The 20,262-nt window shown below is 40.5% G+C and overlaps 1 protein-coding gene across 14 annotated transcripts in view; it reads right to left on the bottom strand.

Moving 5' to 3' along the window:
• The window catches only part of ap3b2 (adaptor related protein complex 3 subunit beta 2), a 46,677-nt gene extending 26,748 nt beyond the window's left edge, over positions 1-19,929 (bottom strand). For 4 of the 14 annotated variants that reach the window (XM_083546188.1, XM_083546186.1, XM_083546187.1 and 1 more), the window contains exon 1: positions 19,621-19,929. In XM_083546188.1, coding sequence (XP_083402314.1) covers positions 19,621-19,811 — 191 coding nt within the window. In that variant the 5' untranslated portion in view covers positions 19,812-19,929. Of the gene's footprint in view, positions 1-8,547; positions 10,009-19,620 lie in introns of those variants that run through there. The other 10 variants (XM_083546192.1, XM_083546184.1, XM_083546191.1 and 7 more) reach the window with 5 other exon arrangements.
• Between the last annotated feature and the right edge of the window lie 333 nt (positions 19,930-20,262).

The following is a 20,262-nucleotide window of genomic DNA, read 5'->3' on the forward strand; positions in this document are numbered from 1 at the left end:
CCAAGACTCTTCACTTCATCTTCATCAGTACATGACTTTACTTACCCCCTTGAGGCTAATGAACATGTCCACAAGCACACTTCGAAATCTATTGGAACATCTCCCTATAAGAGTGGAGTCGACTTATACGAGCAAATTGGGACTAACTGTGGAGCGCGACGCTCAAAAAGCACATACCGTTCTTATGACAGTCATGTATTTAAACCCCAAAGAGATAAATGATCAGATTCCCAGTTACTTTTTGAGTAAGGTTTGATTAGCCAATGGTATTTATTTCTATTTAATATCGCATTCTTCACCCTCACATATGTGTAGAGACATTTAGAATAAATAAAAGCAGAGTTAAAAGGAGGTGTAACTGTTACGCAAATAAATCTGTAGTGGAACAAACCTAAATATCTTTTACACTGATGTACACTGTGAAGTTACCTAGACTACGGAAGGTGGTGACATGCACATAAAAGATCAGATTATTGATGATATTCACACAAACATTCGCATGCACACGCACCTCGTTGTGCCTTGCTGGGAATTACAGCCAAAATCTGCAAATCGGCCACAATAAAAGTGATGATCAGAATTCAGAGAGAAAAAGATTTTTTTTTTAAAAACTGTAATTTCATTACATTTGTTTTTTATTTTATTTGATTGAAATATAAAATGCCTCTTCTGGCTGTACATCTCTGACATATTTGAAAATATACTTGTTTTCACCAAACTGTTTAATGAGGAACAAAACAACGTATACACAGTGGATGTTGTTGGACATTAAATCTTTAATTGGGCATTCTATTAATAGTTCAATGCAGCAAAAAAGGAAATGTTCTCACCGCAGTTCTATGTGCTTTGCTGAACCGACGTGTAACTAAAAGCTTATTTCTAAAGTATAACTGAGCTAATGTTAGTGACTTTACAGTACAACAGTAATTATAAGCTTTTTGTTGTTATAGAAACATCCCATTACGGCCCACTCCTCACGTACATGTGTTTATTCTGGATTAGAAAGAGCGACAGGACAGATGTTAGCATTCATTTCATTCATTTTATGCTGGTCAATAATCGTAGCTAGCAAAAACGCTGCAGGTGAAGCTGGCTAGCAACCTGGCAGATGTTGTTTTTCTTGGCAACAAAAGCCCGGGCGTTCCTGTCTCACAGCCAAGTTTGATCCTAAACCACAGGTTTCTGAGTGAGTTTCCTCTGGTGTCATCCCACCTCTAAAAAACACCCTGGCGGGTAAATTGTGATGCTAACCTGTCGCTAAGAATGAGCATGAATATGTCTGTGTTCATAGGCTGGTATCTTAATCAGGGTTGTATTTCCACTTTATACTTTAGTGTTCCTTGGATAGACTTCAGATACACTAAAACTCTGACCAGGAAAAAGCATTTATAGAAAATTGAATGAATTATGGAATAAATTAATCTATATGAACTCTCTGTTATATAATTAAATATATTATTAAAAGCTGTAGTTTACTATAGAACCTGTTTGAAGGCATCCATAGTGGAGTGGCACGCAAGATAACAGCACTTCCAGTCATGAGACCTGGATCAGAGAAGCTGATCTGAAGACTGAAGTTGTTCTGTAGACACCTGATTTGACTAATCGTCTCAATAACAAGCCCCTGCTGAGACAAGCTGCCGGGGCGTGGACAAGAACCCACTGTAGGACTCGCTTAAAGACACGCACACACGCACTCCGCCGTACAACATCAAAGCTGGCTCCATACACTCCACTATCATAAGAGCAGAAAAGCATCCACAATACGACCTGTTTGTTTATAATCCCATTATTAGGTAAGGGAGCTCCATGACTGATCATCAAAACACCTCGGGCCTCATTTACATCCCTGCTATCCTAATCACACTTCGGTTCCTTCTCTGAACTGCTGCACAGTATCACGGAAAAAAAAATATTTAAAATATGACCTACTTATCATAGTGCAGCGAGATTAAGAGAGAGAGAGCGAGAGAGAGAGAGAGAGAGAGAGAGAGAGAGAGAGAGAGAGAGAGAGAAACAAAAGAGAGATCAATAGGACTCGTTAGGAACCATACATTTATATTGAAAGCACCCCATTAGCTGTCCAGATGGACATGTCTGTACCAGAACCAGGAGTATCCTGCTGTGACATAACACTACAACGAGCACTGAGAACTTTCCATCCATACCGGTCCATCAGCCGTCAAAAAAGCCTGAGCTTTAGGTTATAAATTATAAGCTATAACATATATAACAGAAAAAGCTCATTAAAAACAATTCCCCATGACACCGTCACCCCACGATTTCCTGCACACGCCTGCGTTAACTCACGACACGCCTCAGTTCCGCACAGCTGTTGTTTCCACAGCAACGCAGAAAGCAATACAGTTAAGTGAATACATTCTTGGGCTTTTCACAGCTGTGAAGTGTAAAATAGTATATTCGGACAGTCGGCGGTTCTTGCCTCTGTACTCCACCACAGTGGATTTTAGATTGGTCCTAGTAGCCACATCTTCACAGGTTTGCAGGATAATCATTAAAATTAGATATTAACCAGATTTCAATGCTACAGATGTTTTTGCCAGGTGTTTACCGCACCTGGCTTCAGTCGCTCCTCGTTTGGGTTTTTTTCTGCTTTCAGTTTTGTCTTCAGTAAGTGAAAAGCAGCTCAGATGGGTTTATTCAGGTGACTGACTCGACTATTTCAAAACATTTCATTCCTTTGTTTTAAGCAGCTCTTGGGTTGCTTTTGCAGTCAGTTTTCGGTCATTATCCCTCTGTACTATAAATCTTTTAGTTTTGCAACATTTTATTGAATCTGAGCAGAAAGGACAGCGCTATACACTTCTGAATGAGATTTAGGGTTAATGAATTAAAGTTCTACACTGGAGTTATACATTTTAGTTGTATTGTTTTTAGTGTTGCTGAGCTTGCATTAAATTTTTTCAAGAATGCACCAAATTAGTCATTAGACAATTCCTAAAGTTTCTTTTTTGTTTTGTTTTTTCAGACTGATGATGGTCATCTTTACTTGCCTCAACACCTCTTTGGACCACATAGAGAAAGTTCTTATGAACAGATATCAAACGCAAATTCAACACTTGAAATCAACTGTAGTCCTTTTATTTTCTTAATCCCTCATAAAATAACGAGGGATCAGGCCACACCTGATGTCAGTCATGCGGTTAATTACTTGTGAGCCTGTAAAAGTGGAGGCTCAAAACAAATGGGTGTAATTCCTGAACATTTTTTCATATTTTTGTTCAACCACTGGATTCAAATCTGAAAATTAGATTTATTGTGTTTATGGACCGAGGCAATAATTATGTCGCTGTCCACATGATTATGGACCTATCCATAGCCCTTCCTAGGTGTAAACACTTACCAATCAAAAACAATGGGTATTTACTAATACATATTACACCACAATTTGCTAAACTCTCAAATCTCATTGGTTAAAAAGTGTGGAATATTTTTGGAAATTCCATCTGGTAGAATTAATACTGGAGGTTGAGATTAATCGGCAGCGTTAGTTGATTGCTGGAACAATTGGCTCAGCAAAAATCCATTCTGATAGTTTTTCCGGGTTCCGGTCCGCCGCAATTATGAGAGCGGCCTCTAGAGGTAAATCATTGTAAAATCATTTTAAAGTGTAACCGCACGCTGCACGGAGAGTATATTTATTATATTCATTATTTATCATTTATTCATTATAATTATGTTTTGAAGTAATATATCTATATTTATTTATTTAGCAAATTTTCAGGATTCAGTTCTGGTTTTAATTTTTGTAATAAAATACAGTATTATTTTACATAGAGTGTTGTGTTTATTTGTTTTATCCATTTTTAAAAAGCTATCGGTTGATTACTGGGTTATCAGTAAGTACGAAAGCTGCACTAATAATAAAATACTTCTTGAAAAAGTGTTGTTGGTGAACAAATTGGAACTTATCGTTGTTGATTTAGCAACGTTATTATGAGATGTTTATATAACAGGAGTATTGAGTCCCAGTATTCGGTATCAGTCGTCTTCAGGATGGAGAAGTTCACAGGGAGTGTGTTTAATGTGGCTGAGATCTTTAAGTGACAAAGAAGTTATTTACAAGTAAGGTTTGTGTGTTTGTGTGTGTGTGTGTGTGTGTGTGTGTGTGTGTGTGTGTGTGTGTGTGTGTGTGTGTGTGTGTGTGAGATAGAGAGTGATTTTGCTCAGCTGGGGTGTTGCTTCAGCCATAACCCTATGCTTCAGTGAACACTCCTGGCATCTACCCTAGAATAAGGTGTGTGGGTCTATGTATGTGTGTGTGTGTGTGTGTGTGTGTGTGTGTGTGTGTGTGTGTGTGTGTGTGTGTGTGTGTGTGTGTGTGTGTGTGGCCATGTCGTGACGAGGGAACAATTGAAAACTTCACTGTGAGGAGACAGCAGTCATGAGCTGCTGCACACTGTCAGCTTTACTCAACACACACACACACACACACACACACACACACACACACACACACAGACAAGACTATTTATGACAGAGAAAGAAATCCAAGTCTGGAACAAAGTGATGAACAGGATACTCATAGTTTCTCAGTGCTGAAATTCCCCTAAATCGTATTTAAAATGTATTAGACAGTGTTGTGTTTCTCAGAATGCTTCACTAGAAATGTGTTACTTTGCTCCCTAATAACGGAAACTAATTTGGAAATCGAGAACGAGTTGGGAATTTACATCAGCAGAAGCATCCTCTGCCTGAAATTTCAAATATTCACATGGCATTTCCTGAATTTAATGAGTTTTATACAAACTCGATACCTCGATAGAGTATTTACTGTATATGGATATTTGTGTGTGTGTGTGTGTGTGTGTGTGTGTGTGTGTGTGTGTGTGTGTGTGTGTGTGTGTGTGTCATTATAAAGTGAAACATTTGGTCTTAAAAAATGTAATTATAAGGATTACTTGAATATTGTCCCAAAGCAGCTTTACAGAAATAAAATGAGTACAAATATAAATTCTAAAGTCAAACGAGTCCCTATAAGTTTATCTCTAATGAGCGTCATGAGTGTTTTAAAGCAGATGGTAAAATCGCACAGAGATCTTCTACACGTATTGAAGAAAAGGAAAGATTTCAAAGGCAAGTGCTCGTTCATCACACTGCAGCTCTGCTATAGAAGAGTCCAGATTCTGAGAGCTGGGGGGGGGAAATACCCAGAACAAAACATGAAAAGAATAAAACTAAAAACTATCTCAGCATGGTGACAGGATAAGATAGAGAGAGATAAAGAGAGAGATAGAGAGAGAGAGAGGGAGAGAGAGAGGGAGAGAGAGAGAGAGAGAGAGAGAGAGAGAGAGAGAGAGAGAGAGAGAGAGAAAATCAGAAGCGATGTTGATAAAAACTAGCAAGACGATCTTCTCTTTTCTTCTGCACGCAGTGCGGTTGACAAGGAAACACAAGTCTCACATTTATCTCTCTGCTCTCTGTTCGGCGGTTCACCTGCTTCCCCGTCCAGTGTAATTATATCGATGCATAATTCAATGCTCCACGACATGCACGCGGCCTGCAGAGTCAGATTACCGAGAATAACACTTTCCTGAATTCTTCAGTGGATGGAGTCTGTCACTCATCCAGTTACAAAGGGATGAGCATTGATCTTCAGGATCGGAGGAAAATACAAATAAAGACAGAAGGCTGATGTCTAAGAAGAGTTATAAGCTTCACTGTGTTGATACAACAGCCTGAGTTCGCTCTTTGGATCTTCTGGGAATTCTTTGATCTTGGAGAATCCAAGCTCGATTAATTCCCTCTGGTCCATCTTCATTAGTATTACTAGCATGCGTTAGAGATTTCTCTCTCTCGCCACCTCGTATAGAAATTGAAACTGACACCGTTCCAAAACCTGCTAAGCTTTTTTCAGAAAATCAACGTTTTCCACGAAGATAAATGTGAAATATAACTTTTTTTGGTTTTATGTTTGCTGGAACGAGAGGATTTATTTATTAGATTAGATTAGATTACATTCGACTTTGTCATTGTGCAAGGTACATGTACTGAGCTTAGCAGAGTTAGCATCTAACCAGAAGTATATAAGTGGCTTGTTTACAATAAATAACAGTAAACAGGGTATGAGGTTCATATGTACAGGGATGAAGGTGATTAATGTACAGAAGGTGCAGTAGGTAATAATATATGGTATATTTAATAATATAAAATTGCAAAGAGAAGATTATATGGATGGTGCGAAAAGAAATGTGTGGTGGATTAGCATTGCAAAATACACAGAAAGTGACAATGCAGTATTGAATTAAAAATATTTTGAAATATGAGGCTTGACATTGTGTGTGATATCATAAAGCAACCAATACAAAGCATACAGCTACACATTTCTCAAACCCTCTCTAACAATTCAACAGTTATGTCTATCCTGGAGAGTCGGTCAGCTGAACGTTTAAACTCTCAGGGACGTTCTTACTCACTACGAGAGGTGTTGGGGTTTGACATTTTTGACAGAATGATCTTGAAATATCCTGGGTTCACAGCATTAACGTATTAATAAACCTTTCAGACACACATCTGAGTGTCAGCATATACAAAAACAACTGTGTAATATGTTTCTTTCATAGAAATATTTCTTTTTAGATTTTTCTGTATAATTAAGAAAAAAGAGAGGAGGAAGGGAAATATTTTTACCCAAAATTAAACTGTTGTTTGGTATAATTCTGGTCAGTAATGCTACGTTCTCACCATTCGAAATCCTTCTTGCAAGGTGAAGTTATAAGGTTTACAGTTTAATCCACTACTGTTATAGTTATTTATCTTATAATAATCTCATAATAAAACAGATGTAAGCTTATTTTTTGACAATAGACACTTTTGTCCTCAATAGACATTATTTTGTCTACTATAGGCATTGCTTTACTATAGACAGTCTTTTAATATAGAAATTTTTTGACTACACTAGAAATTCATGTATTATAGACATCAGAAAGAATTTTATTATAGACTTTACTACACACATTTTTTGCCTGTAATGGTTTTATTATATACAGTTCATTTTTAGTATTTTTACAATATAGAGTATTTTAATAATGCTTTTTTTTTAAATATGTAAAATAAAAAATAAAAAATGAATTGAAGTGTGTGTGTGTGTATATATATATATATATATATATTATTATATTTTTAGTATATATTTTATTATTATTTTATTATATATTTATTATATTTTTATATATTTGTATTATATATATATATATATATATATATATATATATATATATATATATATATATATATATATATATATATATATATATATATATACACATATATACACATATATATATATATATATATATATATAAATTATTATTATTTATTTATTTATTTATTTTCGATAATTTCATAATTCCATTTACCTTCACCATTGTTTTATACCGTTTTACCGTCATACCGTTTTTACTACAACAAGCAATATAATTTTTATATGGACATTATTTTAATATGAAGATTTACAAAACTTTACCTTGAAACAGTCGTTCTTTTTGCAGATTTTTTTTTACTAATAACTTAAATTGTACACCTTGAGATTAAAACCTTGACACTGTAACAAACCTACTCATGGCACAATAGAGACGCATGGAGAAACTCGCAAAAATCAACACACTTGTCTGTGTTAAAGCCCTTTTCCTATTCCCTTCTCGCAATTCCCCTGGCCTATTTAGACTTCCTAACAGGACACTAAATCATCTCCGCTTCAAGCACTACCTCACTAACTGATTAACTAACTGGTTAAATAAACACCTATCCAATGTGTGAAACTCTATGGCATTCCTCATGACAGTGAGTTTGTTAGGCTTAAACTGGGGGGCACGGATAAACGACGAGACGGAAGGTACCAAAACTTCATTCAAGTTCGCAATGAAAAGTAGCTCAGCGGAAAAGTTTACCAAAAAAAAATCTGTTATTTTTTATTCCTCATATCCCCGTCCCCTTCACCCTCTCACATGAGTAACGTTTTAGCTTTAAAGATGTGCTGATGCAAAACGACAATGAGACAGTCTGGCTTCGTAGATTTCTCACGTGTGGTTTAAAGGCTGCGAGCGAGCCGAATGAAGCCAGGTGTGCCAAAACTTTCTTACAAGAGTTTGAACTTTATCAGAAAACACTTTATTTATTATTTATGGACAAACATGTTTGCCTGCCACCTAGGGCTATTCATGTGTGGTGTATAGTCTATAAATATCTTGTAGGTTCCAACGTCTTCATGACTGCATTATGTATTAAGCATACTCAGTGAGGAGGAACCTGTTTGGGATTTGTTGAAAAGTATCTTGGCTTGTGAACTGCACTTTACTGTAGACAAGGCAAATATTTTTTACCGTCGATGGTTTGTGTATAAAGACCATATGTGCTAGCAATAATCCTGATGTTCGTTCTATGGTCTAAATTTATATGATGGTTAATATTTAGTTGTTATTTCACAGATATTTTGCTCTTTATATGTATCACTCAGAATGTCCAACTGTGGGACCTGTTTTGTGGTTGCGGTCCTGCAATGCACAGTGCATGTGTGTGTGTCCTTACCGCAGGGGTTGTGTCTGAGCACTGGGGAGTCCTTCCTCCTGAGTGCCTCCCCCTTCTCCTGCCTCTCCCCCACCTCCTCCTCCTCCTCCACCACCACTACCAACTGTGCTGGAGGTACGGAGGTGCCGCAGCTCCTCCGGCTGCACAGCGTTGTACCAGTTCTGCAGCCCGCCGTCTGGGGTGAGCACGGGGCTTCGAGCCTCCTCGTGGCCCTGCGCCACCCCCTGCACCGTCTTCACCATGTTCACGGCGTTGGCCGGCAGCTGGAGCAGCTTCTGCATTGGTGTCATCTTCATCTTCGCTGTGGTCCTGTCGGAGTTCGTTTTCACACCTTTAAGCTGTTCTTGAGACTCGCATGTGCAGCAGCGAGAATCACCATAGGCAGTATACACACCTCAACAGTTGTTCAGAATGCCACCTGTTGGATCTGAAAACGTGGCAGTTGAAAACTCAGATAAAAATCCTCAGTGGACAGCGTTCCTCTGCTGCCTGATGCGAGGTTCTTGAACTAAGGTATGACTTAAGAAATGTCAACTACCGAACCTTCAGTGTAAAAGGCAGGGGGATGCTGCTGCTGCTGCTGCTGCTGGATGCTCAGTCAAGCCTCTGGCTCACGTGTCAGTGATGGATCTCCCTGCTTAGTGCGGACATCTGCCGGAGAGGTACACCGGCGTGTGTGTCGCGAGTCTCTCCCGGGGAAAAAAAAAACAGAAGCTATTCTCCGTCTGCTTGAAGGCAACTGCATGTGAGCACAGCCTATAGATCTCACAGGTCTGCTCTGCCCCCTCCGCCCCAGCCACGTTAGCACACCCCTCCCTTCCACTCTCCTCTTACAACACTATCACACTCGATCGCTCGTTCTCTCTCACGCACTCGACTCGTTCTTTTATCCAACATATTTCCCCTCACTCCTCTCGATCATTCACCCTTTAGGTTTCTTCTCTGCACAAAAAAACACACACACACATCGTGCTCTTTTTGTATCCATGTCGCTCTCTCTATCTTCTCTCGCTCCCCCTCCCTTCATCGTACTTGCTCTGACATGACTCAGCCTTCGTGCAGCCCTGTTCACAAGCGTCTGCCTGATGGCTTTGTGGTTTATTGAGAAAACCGAAGCATGTAACAGCAAAAAAAAGCAGAATCAAAGCACAAACAGGGGACTGGGTTCTGATACAAAAAAAACCCAACACACACACACTCATACATCATTCTGCACTGCGTACTGAACTGTAGATGGCACCAAATGAACAAAAAAGAAATAAAAGCAGATGACGTCCTCAGCATATGACACGACGCTGTTATCACACACTGTTCTGCATCCTTACTACTGCACCCTCTTCTCTAAATACACTCCATCGGCGTGCACTTGTTTGACGGAGAGTGTGAGCTTTTCGACAGATAGGTGTGGAATTCACACTGAGGGCTCGAGACGAGAGACGCAACAGAGCGACACTGTCATTCGCAGTGAATAACACACACACTGCATAACACCACCCTCCAGAAAGAGGGCACTGTGAGAAAAAATGGGGGCCGTGGTGGAGGGGCTTAGACGCTGCGAGTTATCCGTCCAGTATTAATGAATCTGGAATATGAATCTCATTTGTTGATTGCAGATAGAAAATACAGTGCGCTTCGTCGTCCAGCCAGGCTTTAAGGGGTGTGTTGCTAAGGCAACAGCATTAAAGGATTTCTCCTTCGTCGTGTTTGCTTTGGAACCAGTAAAACAGTCATATCTCTCTCTCTCTCTCTCTCTCTCTCTCTCTCTCTCTCTCTCTCTCTCTCTCTCTCTCTTACACACACACACACACACACACACACACACACAAACACTGATATACATGTAAACAGAGCAACGGGGTGCAGATATTAAACTCTAATTAACCCGCAAAGGATCATCTCTCATCAATAATGATGGCACAAGTGAACAAAATCTTTTGCACGTGACACCTGATGTGAAATGCCGACATCTGTAGGTTTACCTAAACTCTAGATTACAAAACTAAGGACAAATCATGATCCCAGGCAGTGGTGGACAGTAAGGAAGTAAATAGCTTTTTTTTGTATCTGTACTTTACTGCAGTATTTCTATTCGGTGAGAAGTTTACTACATTTCAAACCAAGGGTTTCCTTGGTCCACCCAGCATCCTGGGTTTTATATTGTGTTCTGCTATACTAATTTAGTCTGCCTGACCCCTCTAGAGTGCTGAGAAACTGGCCCACCTTGTTGTTCTGAGATGACCACTACTGACTTCCTGGAGCAACATGCAGTGTAGCATATCACGGTAGAGCTTAAACTCCTTGTGTCTTTGCCCTAGAACAGTGCAATGAATGTGAGAAAAAATATTCTCAATCTCCAGGCTTTTGAAGCCCAAGTGTAAAGGATGGATGATGGAAAACACACCAGAATTGTCAGACAGATGTTTATATATGTATAAAACCTATTGACAAAAGTGCATGACTTTTCCAGCCGTATGTGGTTCAAACTGTTACAACAAAGTTGGAGGCACACAATTGTGTAGGACGTCTTCACTTGAACCCATAACAATGGCCCTGTGCACAAAGCCAGCTCCATGAGGCCTCCAAATGTTCACCCCAGGCGTCATATGGGGCCCAGACCCCAGACCATAGACCCCAGACTAATACCCTTGTATCTGAACAAGCACAAATCTCCACAACCACACATCAAAATTTGGTGGAACATTTTCCCTAAATAATGAAAGATATTATAACAGCAAATGGAGACTTCATGTAAAATAGGAAGTTCAAAAAGAAGGTATCAAATGTTCACAAATCTTAGCTATAAAGTATAAGTACTGAAGATTTTATAGTTCATGCTTATCTTGATATTGCAGCGCTCTCTACTGGCAACAAAAGGAACTACCACTGCTGTTTTTAAATGTGAGAAAAAAAAATGAAATCACCGGATTAATCTATAATAAAATATCTAGCATTTTGGGTCATGGGCCCAGTTTTCCGACACATATTTTAATACAATCAAATGCTCCCCATCATAACTCATCAGGACTCAGAACCTCTCTCTGAGCAGACACAATTCCCTATGTAACACACTTAATAATAATAGAATTAAATAGATCAGACCTCAAACACCAATTAAGGATCTTCAGACTAAGATGAGGAGAAGGAAACTTCTTTATTGCAGTCACATCACGTTCTGATGAGCTCATAGAAGGTGGACATTTAATCTCAAGTAAGATGATCAAGCACACAGGATCTCCCCGCGTTCTCATATTTATACCCTGATGCCACATAGCGTTTACATTGTGTTCTTTGTTTGTGTTATCAATCTTTTTTTTTTCTTCTCTCCCCACTTACATTTTTTATTTCTAATTATCTTCTGACATCTGGTTCTTCTCCCATATCTAAGAATCCATATTTAAGCTTCCCGTTTCCCTCAGTTACCCTTATCTTTGGCCTGGTTCTGTTGCGTTTGTATAAAACCCTCCCTCCCTTAGGTTTTCCGTGACCTTTTTTCCTCCTGCATATACAATGTGTACGTTTCTGCTCCTATTCTTATTTTTATTGCTGTTAACATTCTACTATTATTGAGTTAAATTGATACTCTCCTGGATTATTATATATGATCATATATGTTTAACTATTGTTCTACATATTTATATTAGTATTTATGTCATACATGCTTGTTTACTTTCATCGACACAGTCATGGTATCAGTCGAGCCCTATTGTATTTTATATGTTAGTATCTGACTATCAGTTTACTTTCTACTTGGAGTAAAAAAGGTTGAATGAGTTTGAAATAATGAACTTTCCTGCTATAGGTGGTTCTTTCCTTACCACAAATCTGCAGGCACTCCATTGTACAGGACGTGTTTTAATGCGCGATAATAACATTTTACATTCACTTGAACTTGGAAACACAAACCTGCATGGCACTGCCCCTGTGCACAAAGTGAGCTCCTTGAAGATCTGGTTTACATGGAGAGGAAGATCTTGAGTGGTCTGCTACAGAGCTCTGATCTCATCCCTACTAAACACCTTTGGGATGAATGTGAACACTGACTGCACCCCAGGTCTCCTCACCTACATCAGTACCTGCCTTTACTAACACCCTTGTGGCTGATGAACACAAATATCCATAAACACACTCCAAAATCTAGTGAAACATCTTCCCAGAAGAATGGAGGGAATTAGAAGAGCAAATTGGGACTGAATGTGGAATGTGATGCTCAAAAATCACATGCCGTACTTATGACCATGTGACCCAACACTTCTTTTATAAACACACTCTAAATAAATAGGATTAAAATAAAAGCTAGATAAGTTGTATTCGAATATTTTTCTTGACACCACCTATGTTTATATTAAACTGTAAATACATACCAGTTTCCAAATTTCAAACATTTCCTGAAAAAAACATCAAAACATAATTTTCTTCTTCTTCTTTCGGCTGCTCCCATTAGGGGGCGCCACAGCGGATCATCGGTCTCCACACCCCCTGTCCTCTACATCTGCCTCTTTCAAACCAACTATCTGCATGTCTTCCCTCACCACATCCATAAACCTCCTCCTTGGCCTTCCTCTTTTCCTCCTTCCTGGTGGCTTCATCCTTAGCATTCTCCTACTGATATACCCCATGTCCCTCCTCTGCACATGTCCAAACCATCTCAATCTCACCTCCCTCACCTTGTCTCTAAAACGTCCTACATGCGCTGTCCCTCTAATAAACTCAATGTCCATCCTTGTCACTCCCTACGAACATATCAACATCTTCAGCTCTGCTACCTCCAGCTCCACCTCCTGTCTTTTACTCAATGTCACTGTCTCTAAACCATACAACATCTCAGGTCTCACCACAGTCCTGTACACTTTCCCTTTTACTCTCACAGATACTCTTCTATCACAAATCCCTCCTGCTATCACTCTTCTCCACCCACTCCACCCTGCCTGCACTCTTTTCTTCACTTCTCTAAAAAACTCTCCATTACTTTGCACTGTTGACCCCAGGCACTTAAACTCCCTGTCATATGCTTTCTCTAAATCCACAAGCACACAATGCAACTCCTGTCCTTCTCTATACTTCTCCATCAACATTCTCAAAGCAAATAATGCGTCTGTGGTGCTCTTCCTCGGCATAAAACCATAACGCTGCTCACAGATGGTCACCTCTTCTCTCAGCCTGGCTTCCACTACTCTTTCCCATAACTTCATTGTGTGAATGATCAACTTAATTCCCCTGTAGTTACTGCAGGTCTGCACATCTCCCTTATGCTTAAAGATCGGTACCAGCAAACTCCTTCTCCATTCCTCAGGCATCTTCTCACCTTGCAGAATCTTGCTGAAAATCTGGTCAAAAACTCCACTGCATCTCTCCTGAATCTACTCTCTTCTGGTAAGGTAGGGTTCTAACTTTGTATATCTACTTAACTCAGTTGATTCTAGGGTGTTGGTTTGTGCTTATTAGTTCTATCAGGTGGTTAATGAAGGGTAGTTTCAGTCTCACTTGTGGTGTGAATTGTGGGCAGGGCTTACTCACTTATATTGAAGCCGCTTGATGTAGGAAACCCCCCCAAAGGTCAGTAACGCTTAGTGTTTATTTATCAGTTCATATGTTGTTTTTTTGTGTTCTTAAAATTCATACAATAATCTCAAATTGGGAGATCAGTCATGTGTCTTAAACCCATCTCTGTAGTCATCTCTTACAGACACAGATGTTCTCATCCACAGAACAGCGGTCACATTGCCAGTAACCTCATCTACCCTCCTCTGTTGTCTCAATCTCAAACAGTGGTGGTAGGTGGGCTCTGGAATTGCCATTCTGCTGCAAGGAAAGCTGACTTTATCACAGCCTTAGCTTCACACTACACCTTCGACTTTCTGGCACTAACTGAGACCTGGATATCCCCACAGAACACTGCTACACCAGCTGCTCTGTCTTCTGCCTATGCTTTCTCTCACTCACCAAGAGAAATCAGTAGAGGTGGTGGTACGGGTTTACTGTTGTCACGGAGATGGTTTTTCATACCTCTCCCTTTGTCTCATCTAACCATGTCTTTAGAATTCCATGCACTTTCAGTTACCTCTCCAATCAACCTCTTCGTCATTGTCATTTACCGCCCTCCTGGTCCCGTTGGAGACTTCCTAGAAGAGATGGACACACTCCTCAGTACTATCCCTTCTGACAGCACCCCTCTGACAGTTCTTGGTGACTTCAACCTCCAATCTGACAAACTTCAGTCATCTGGCCTCCTGACTTTTCTGAATACCTTCTCCTTGACATTTAATAGGTGCCCTCCAACACACAAGGGACGAAATGTCCTGGACCAGGTTTTCACCCGCCTATATACTAGCTACAGACATGACTGCCACTCCACTTCCAATTTCTGACCATCACCTGGTTTCCTTTTCAATCACACTTTCTATTCTATCTAAAACAATTGACACATCTCTCTTATCCGTCCTAACCTTCACTCCATCTCTCCCTCCTCTGTAGCTTCCTGTACTCTTTCATCTCTTCCTGATGCCGAATAATTTTCCTCTCTACCCTTGGACTTTGCTACTGACTCCTTCTTCTCCTCTCTTTCCTCAACCATGGACCTCCTCTGCCCCTTGATTACAAAACCCAAGAAGACTTCTTGTGCCACACCCTGGTTGTCAGAAGTTTTGCGCAGCAACCAACGAGAACCAAAGGAAAAGTGAATAATATTACCAGGATCTCCTTCTTTCACCTTAGAAATATTGCTAAAATTAGAAATATGATGTCGTTACAGGATGCAGAAAAACTAGTTCATGCTTTTGTTACTTCTACATTAGACTACTGTAACGCTTTACTGTCTGGTTGTTGGAGTAAGTGCAGAAATAAGCTTCAGTTAGTTCAGAATGCAGCAGCAAGAGTCCTCACTAGATCTAGAAAATATGACCACATCAGCCCTGTTTTAATCATCTACACTGCTCCCAATCAAATCTCGCATTGATTATAAAATACTACTACTGACATATAAAGCACTTAACGCTCTCACGCTGCAGTATCTGAGTGAACTTCTGTACCAGGATGATCCTCTACGCCTACATAGATCAAAAGGTGCAGGCTATTTGTTGGTACCTCAAATAATGAAGATTACAGCAGGGGGCAGATGTTTCTTTTATAAACCCCACAATTATGGAACAGCCTTCCAATCAGTGTTCGGGACTCAGACACAGTCTCAGTGTTCAAGTCGAGGTTGAAAACGTATTTATTTAGTCAAGTCTTTTATCAGTATCTGATATTAATTATTGAAATTATCTTTTCTTAAGTAAAGGAGCAGATCTGGAGGGAACATGAATATAGAGTGTTTGGTGAACTGGGATATTTTTATGCTGTCGTCCCCTCACTCTTACACGTTCACTCAGGTTTGTTGATGGTGGTGTGGTGGGTCGTCTCTTATTCCAGAGATCCCTCAGGTCAGTGTTACCTTCTGGTTCTCCCTTTTAGTTATGCTGCCATAGCGAGTCTTGCCGGAGTCCAAACTTCACAGTGACATTAACTTTCATACAACAATAAGGACACTTAATAATCCATATCCATCTCTTCCTGTCACCCTCTTCTCTCTCTCTCTCTCTTTCTCTCTCTCTCTCTCTCTCTCTCTCTCTCTCTCTATCTCTCTCTCTCGGTCGAGTTAAACATGCTCCTGAGGTTCCAGTGACCACTGTTCCTGCCCCTCTCCCCTCCGTGGATCTTCCACTTCGTCCAGGGCTGCCTCTGGATAGTGTTCTCCTCGACTGGATGCAACTCTGTGCAGCTTGGCCTCAGCGCCTTGGGTGGTTCCATGAAATTCCGGAGTAAGAACGGGAGCTTTGAGGATGGATTTGGACTGTAGTTAATGTAAACAGTCTGCTACTCAGGACTACTTTTTGCTTCTGATCATCATCACTGTACCCCGCAACATTGTATATCTGCAATAAATGGACATTCGCTGCAACCCAGATGAGGATGAGGTTCCCTCTTGAGTCTGGTTCCTCTCAATGTTTCTTCCTTATACATCTCAGGGAATTTTTCCTCGACACAGTCGCCACCGGCTTGCTCATCAGGGACAAACTTACACTTATAAAGAACATCTTCACTTTTAATCACCACATTATCTGTGTAAAGCTGCTCTGAGACACTGTTCACTGTTAAAAGCGCAATACAAATAAAAATCAATTGAATTGAATTGAATAAAGGAAGAAGGAAGTGGAAAAAATAACAGCTCAATGTAGACCTCGCATCTTACCATGCACTCCTGACCAAATTTTCCTCGGATGTGACTTCTGTTAAGATTGCCTTCTACAAGGAAAAGCTCAAGGCCTCTGCACAAGATCCTAGTAAGCTCCACAACATCTTCTCTTCACTACACAACCCCCTGCCACACCTGCTCCATCTCTGGAATGCACTGTTTTTAACCAAATTTCTGTCTGTCTATCTCTCACAGAACAACCTCCATGATCCAAACCAGTCTGGTTTTAAAGTGGCACATTCCAGAGACGCTTTTAAGCCCTTTTGGCTGTTTCTGAGAAACTGCATGCTGCTCGATCAGCCAAGCTGTCATCTGTACTTATCTTCCTGGACCTTTCATCAGCATTCAACACAGTCAACCACAAGACTCTCTTGTCTACCCTTAGGAGCCTCGGTATCTGTGTAACAGCATGGGAATGGTTTGCTTCCTTCCTGGTAGGTCACTCATACCAGATAACATTGAGGGGATCCAAATCTGCCCCATGCAGACTCACCACTGGTGTCCCACAAGGCTCGGTACTTGGTGCCCTCCTTTTCTCCCTCTATACCCACTCCATTGGTGAAGTCATATCCTCACATGGCTGCAAATGACCCTTAACTCATCTTTTCTTTCCCGCCCTCAGATACCACAGCTTCCGCTCAGATCTCAGCTTGCTTGACAGACATATCTTCATGGATGAGTGCTCATTAATTAAAACTTAACCCCAGCAAAACAGAACTGCTGGTCATCCCAGGTGATTTATCTCCAGGTCAAGATCTCCGAATAACCCTTCAGCCACTGCTTGCAACCTTGGGGTAACTATGGACAATCAAATGTCCTTCTCCACACATGTGGCTAATGTGGCTCGTTCTTGTCGATTTCTTCTCTACAACATCCGAAAGATTCAACCGTTTCTGTCCACACAGGCTGCCCAGGTTCTTGTTCAGTCTCTTGTGATTTCGAGACTGGACTACTGCAGCTCTCTGCTGGCAGGTCTTCCCCTGAACGCTATTCGTCCACTGCAAATGATCCAAAACGCCGATGCATGACTTGTGTTCCATCTGCCCAAGTTCTCCCACACCACCCAACTCCTGCTTCCTTCACTGGCTTCCAGTAGCTGCACGTATAAGATTTAAAACACTGATGCTTGCCTACAAGGCCAAAAATGGACCAGCACCATCTTACTCGCACTACACCACGCTGTCTGAGGTCCGCTAGAGGCTCAAAGCACTTTTGTATGTCGCTCTGAACAGGGAGTCTAAATGCCACAAATGTAAATGTAAATGAGATGCTGTCATGTGATTATGAGGTTTTTCCTTTAATGTGGATGTTATCGAGGAGTCAGATATGAACAGGTGTTGTGTGATGCATTTACATCTTCCTTGTTGGTTAATTCTCATTACAGAAAAGGGAAAAATATCCAGAGCTGAAATCTCACAGCAAAAAATTATAATGGATTTGTCTCGAAAACCATCCCATAATATCAGACTGGTTATGGTAGGGGCAGATGTTTAAGTGTCATGGACTCCTAAAATTGGTACTCTAGCTAAAGATCTTCAACGCTCTAACTCTTTTCAAATCAGTTGATTTTTCTCTTTTTACCCAAAAAACAAATAAGATTTGTTTGTATTTTGCTTTAGAGTTTTTTTTTTTGCTTTGTTTTGGCTGTGCAGTATCAGAAGGTTAAAATATTACTAAAAAAAAGGAAAACTGGGGAAAGAAAATTATATTTTTTTTCTTCTTCTTCTTCTTCTTCTTCTTCTTATTATTATTATTATTATTATTATTATCAATAGTAGTAGTATGAATGTTACTATTAGGGGCAAAGCATTAAAGGTGCACTTTTGTTATTCTGTCTTTTCAATTTCAATAACCATTTATTATCAACACCAAAAGTACTCGAACAGTAATCACAGAAACCCTGAGATGATCCCTGCTGTGTGTATAAACCAGCACACACACACACACACACACACACACACACTTTACCAGACACCAGGACTTTATTAACAGATGCTCATCCTCAGTTCTGAACGACGGGAGTCTGGTTCAGTTTAAAAAGACATTAAACACCAGGGAAGGTGTATTTTGAGAAAAATCACTTAAGCTGTACTGGATTTAACCCTGTAGGACCAGAACCAACATCACACCATAGGGAGAACGAACCTGTTTAGAACATGAAATCACAATTGCAGCTTTACAGGAGAAGCTCAGTGCTACACTTCTGACCTCAATATTAATGTCATTGAGAGGAATAGACTGACTGAAATGGCGACATTAGGGATGTTTTGAGCCGTGTGTGTGTGTGTGTGTGTGTGTGCGTGCGTGCGTGTGTTTTTGCGTGCGTGCGTGTGTGTTTGTGTGTGAGGGAGGGATGCGGCCCGGGCACAACTCCGCGAGCTGTCCACTCTGTGGTGCTGAAACGCCGAACAACATCCGCTAAAACACACGCACACACACACACACACACACTCGGATTTAAGTTAACCCTCTTCTCAACAAACCAGACGGAGGGCGAAATCATAAAGCCATAGGCCTCATTGTATGCATGACAAAAGGCCTAATCAACACACACACACACACACACACACACACACACACACACACACAACAAACAAACGTATTGTAATGCTTTAGTTAAAATAAAAATCAGAATGTTGATGATAGTGTGTTTTTCAGTTTCCTGATGAAGGTGTTAGCTTGTGTCAGTCTGGCTGATGGAAGTCGTCATCATCCCACACCACCTCCTCCTCCTGCTGCTTCTCCTCCTTCATCACCACCACCACCACAACCCTCATCTCCAGGATCATTGTAATTGCAGGAGATGTGAATAAACCCACGCCGGGGATGAGAGACGCACTCACCTCTTGTAGTCGGAGGAGAAGATGCCGCCGCTGGCCGGGTCGTGGCCGTACTCCGGTTCTGCGGCGGTGGAAGAGCCTCCTTTCTCATCGTTAAAGGTTGAGCTGGTGGACATCACTGCGCTTTCTGCAGGGGAAGATCTCTCTCTCTCTCTCTCTCTTTCACTTTCTCTGTCTATCACACACTCTCTCATACACACGCACACACACACACACACGGTGAGAGATACACCGAGATTCAGAGGAGAGACAGCAGCGGCTTCAGTATACACACACACACACACACACACACACGGGCGCAAAGTCAGGTCACGTGACTATCCCCTCCCCCTCCCCCGTCCCTCTATAATAAACAATACAAGCAGCAGCTCAGTGAATTGAATGACCTTTTCACCTCCACATTATAGACAACTGACAGCCTGAGACTACACTGTGTATAATAATAATAATAATAATAATAATAATAATAATAATAATAATAATAATAATAATAAGCAAATAACCAAAGAAAAAAAACGAAAGGATTAATCTAAAACAACACTAAAAACATTCAGATCCTGGGTCTATAGTGCCCCCTACTGTCCTGAATATTTTAATAAATTCATTATCTGATTATTATTATTATTATTATTATTATTATTATTA

This window comes from Silurus aristotelis (assembly GCF_946808225.1).
Source record: "Silurus aristotelis genome assembly, chromosome: 7".
Lineage (NCBI taxonomy): Eukaryota > Metazoa > Chordata > Actinopteri > Siluriformes > Siluridae > Silurus > Silurus aristotelis.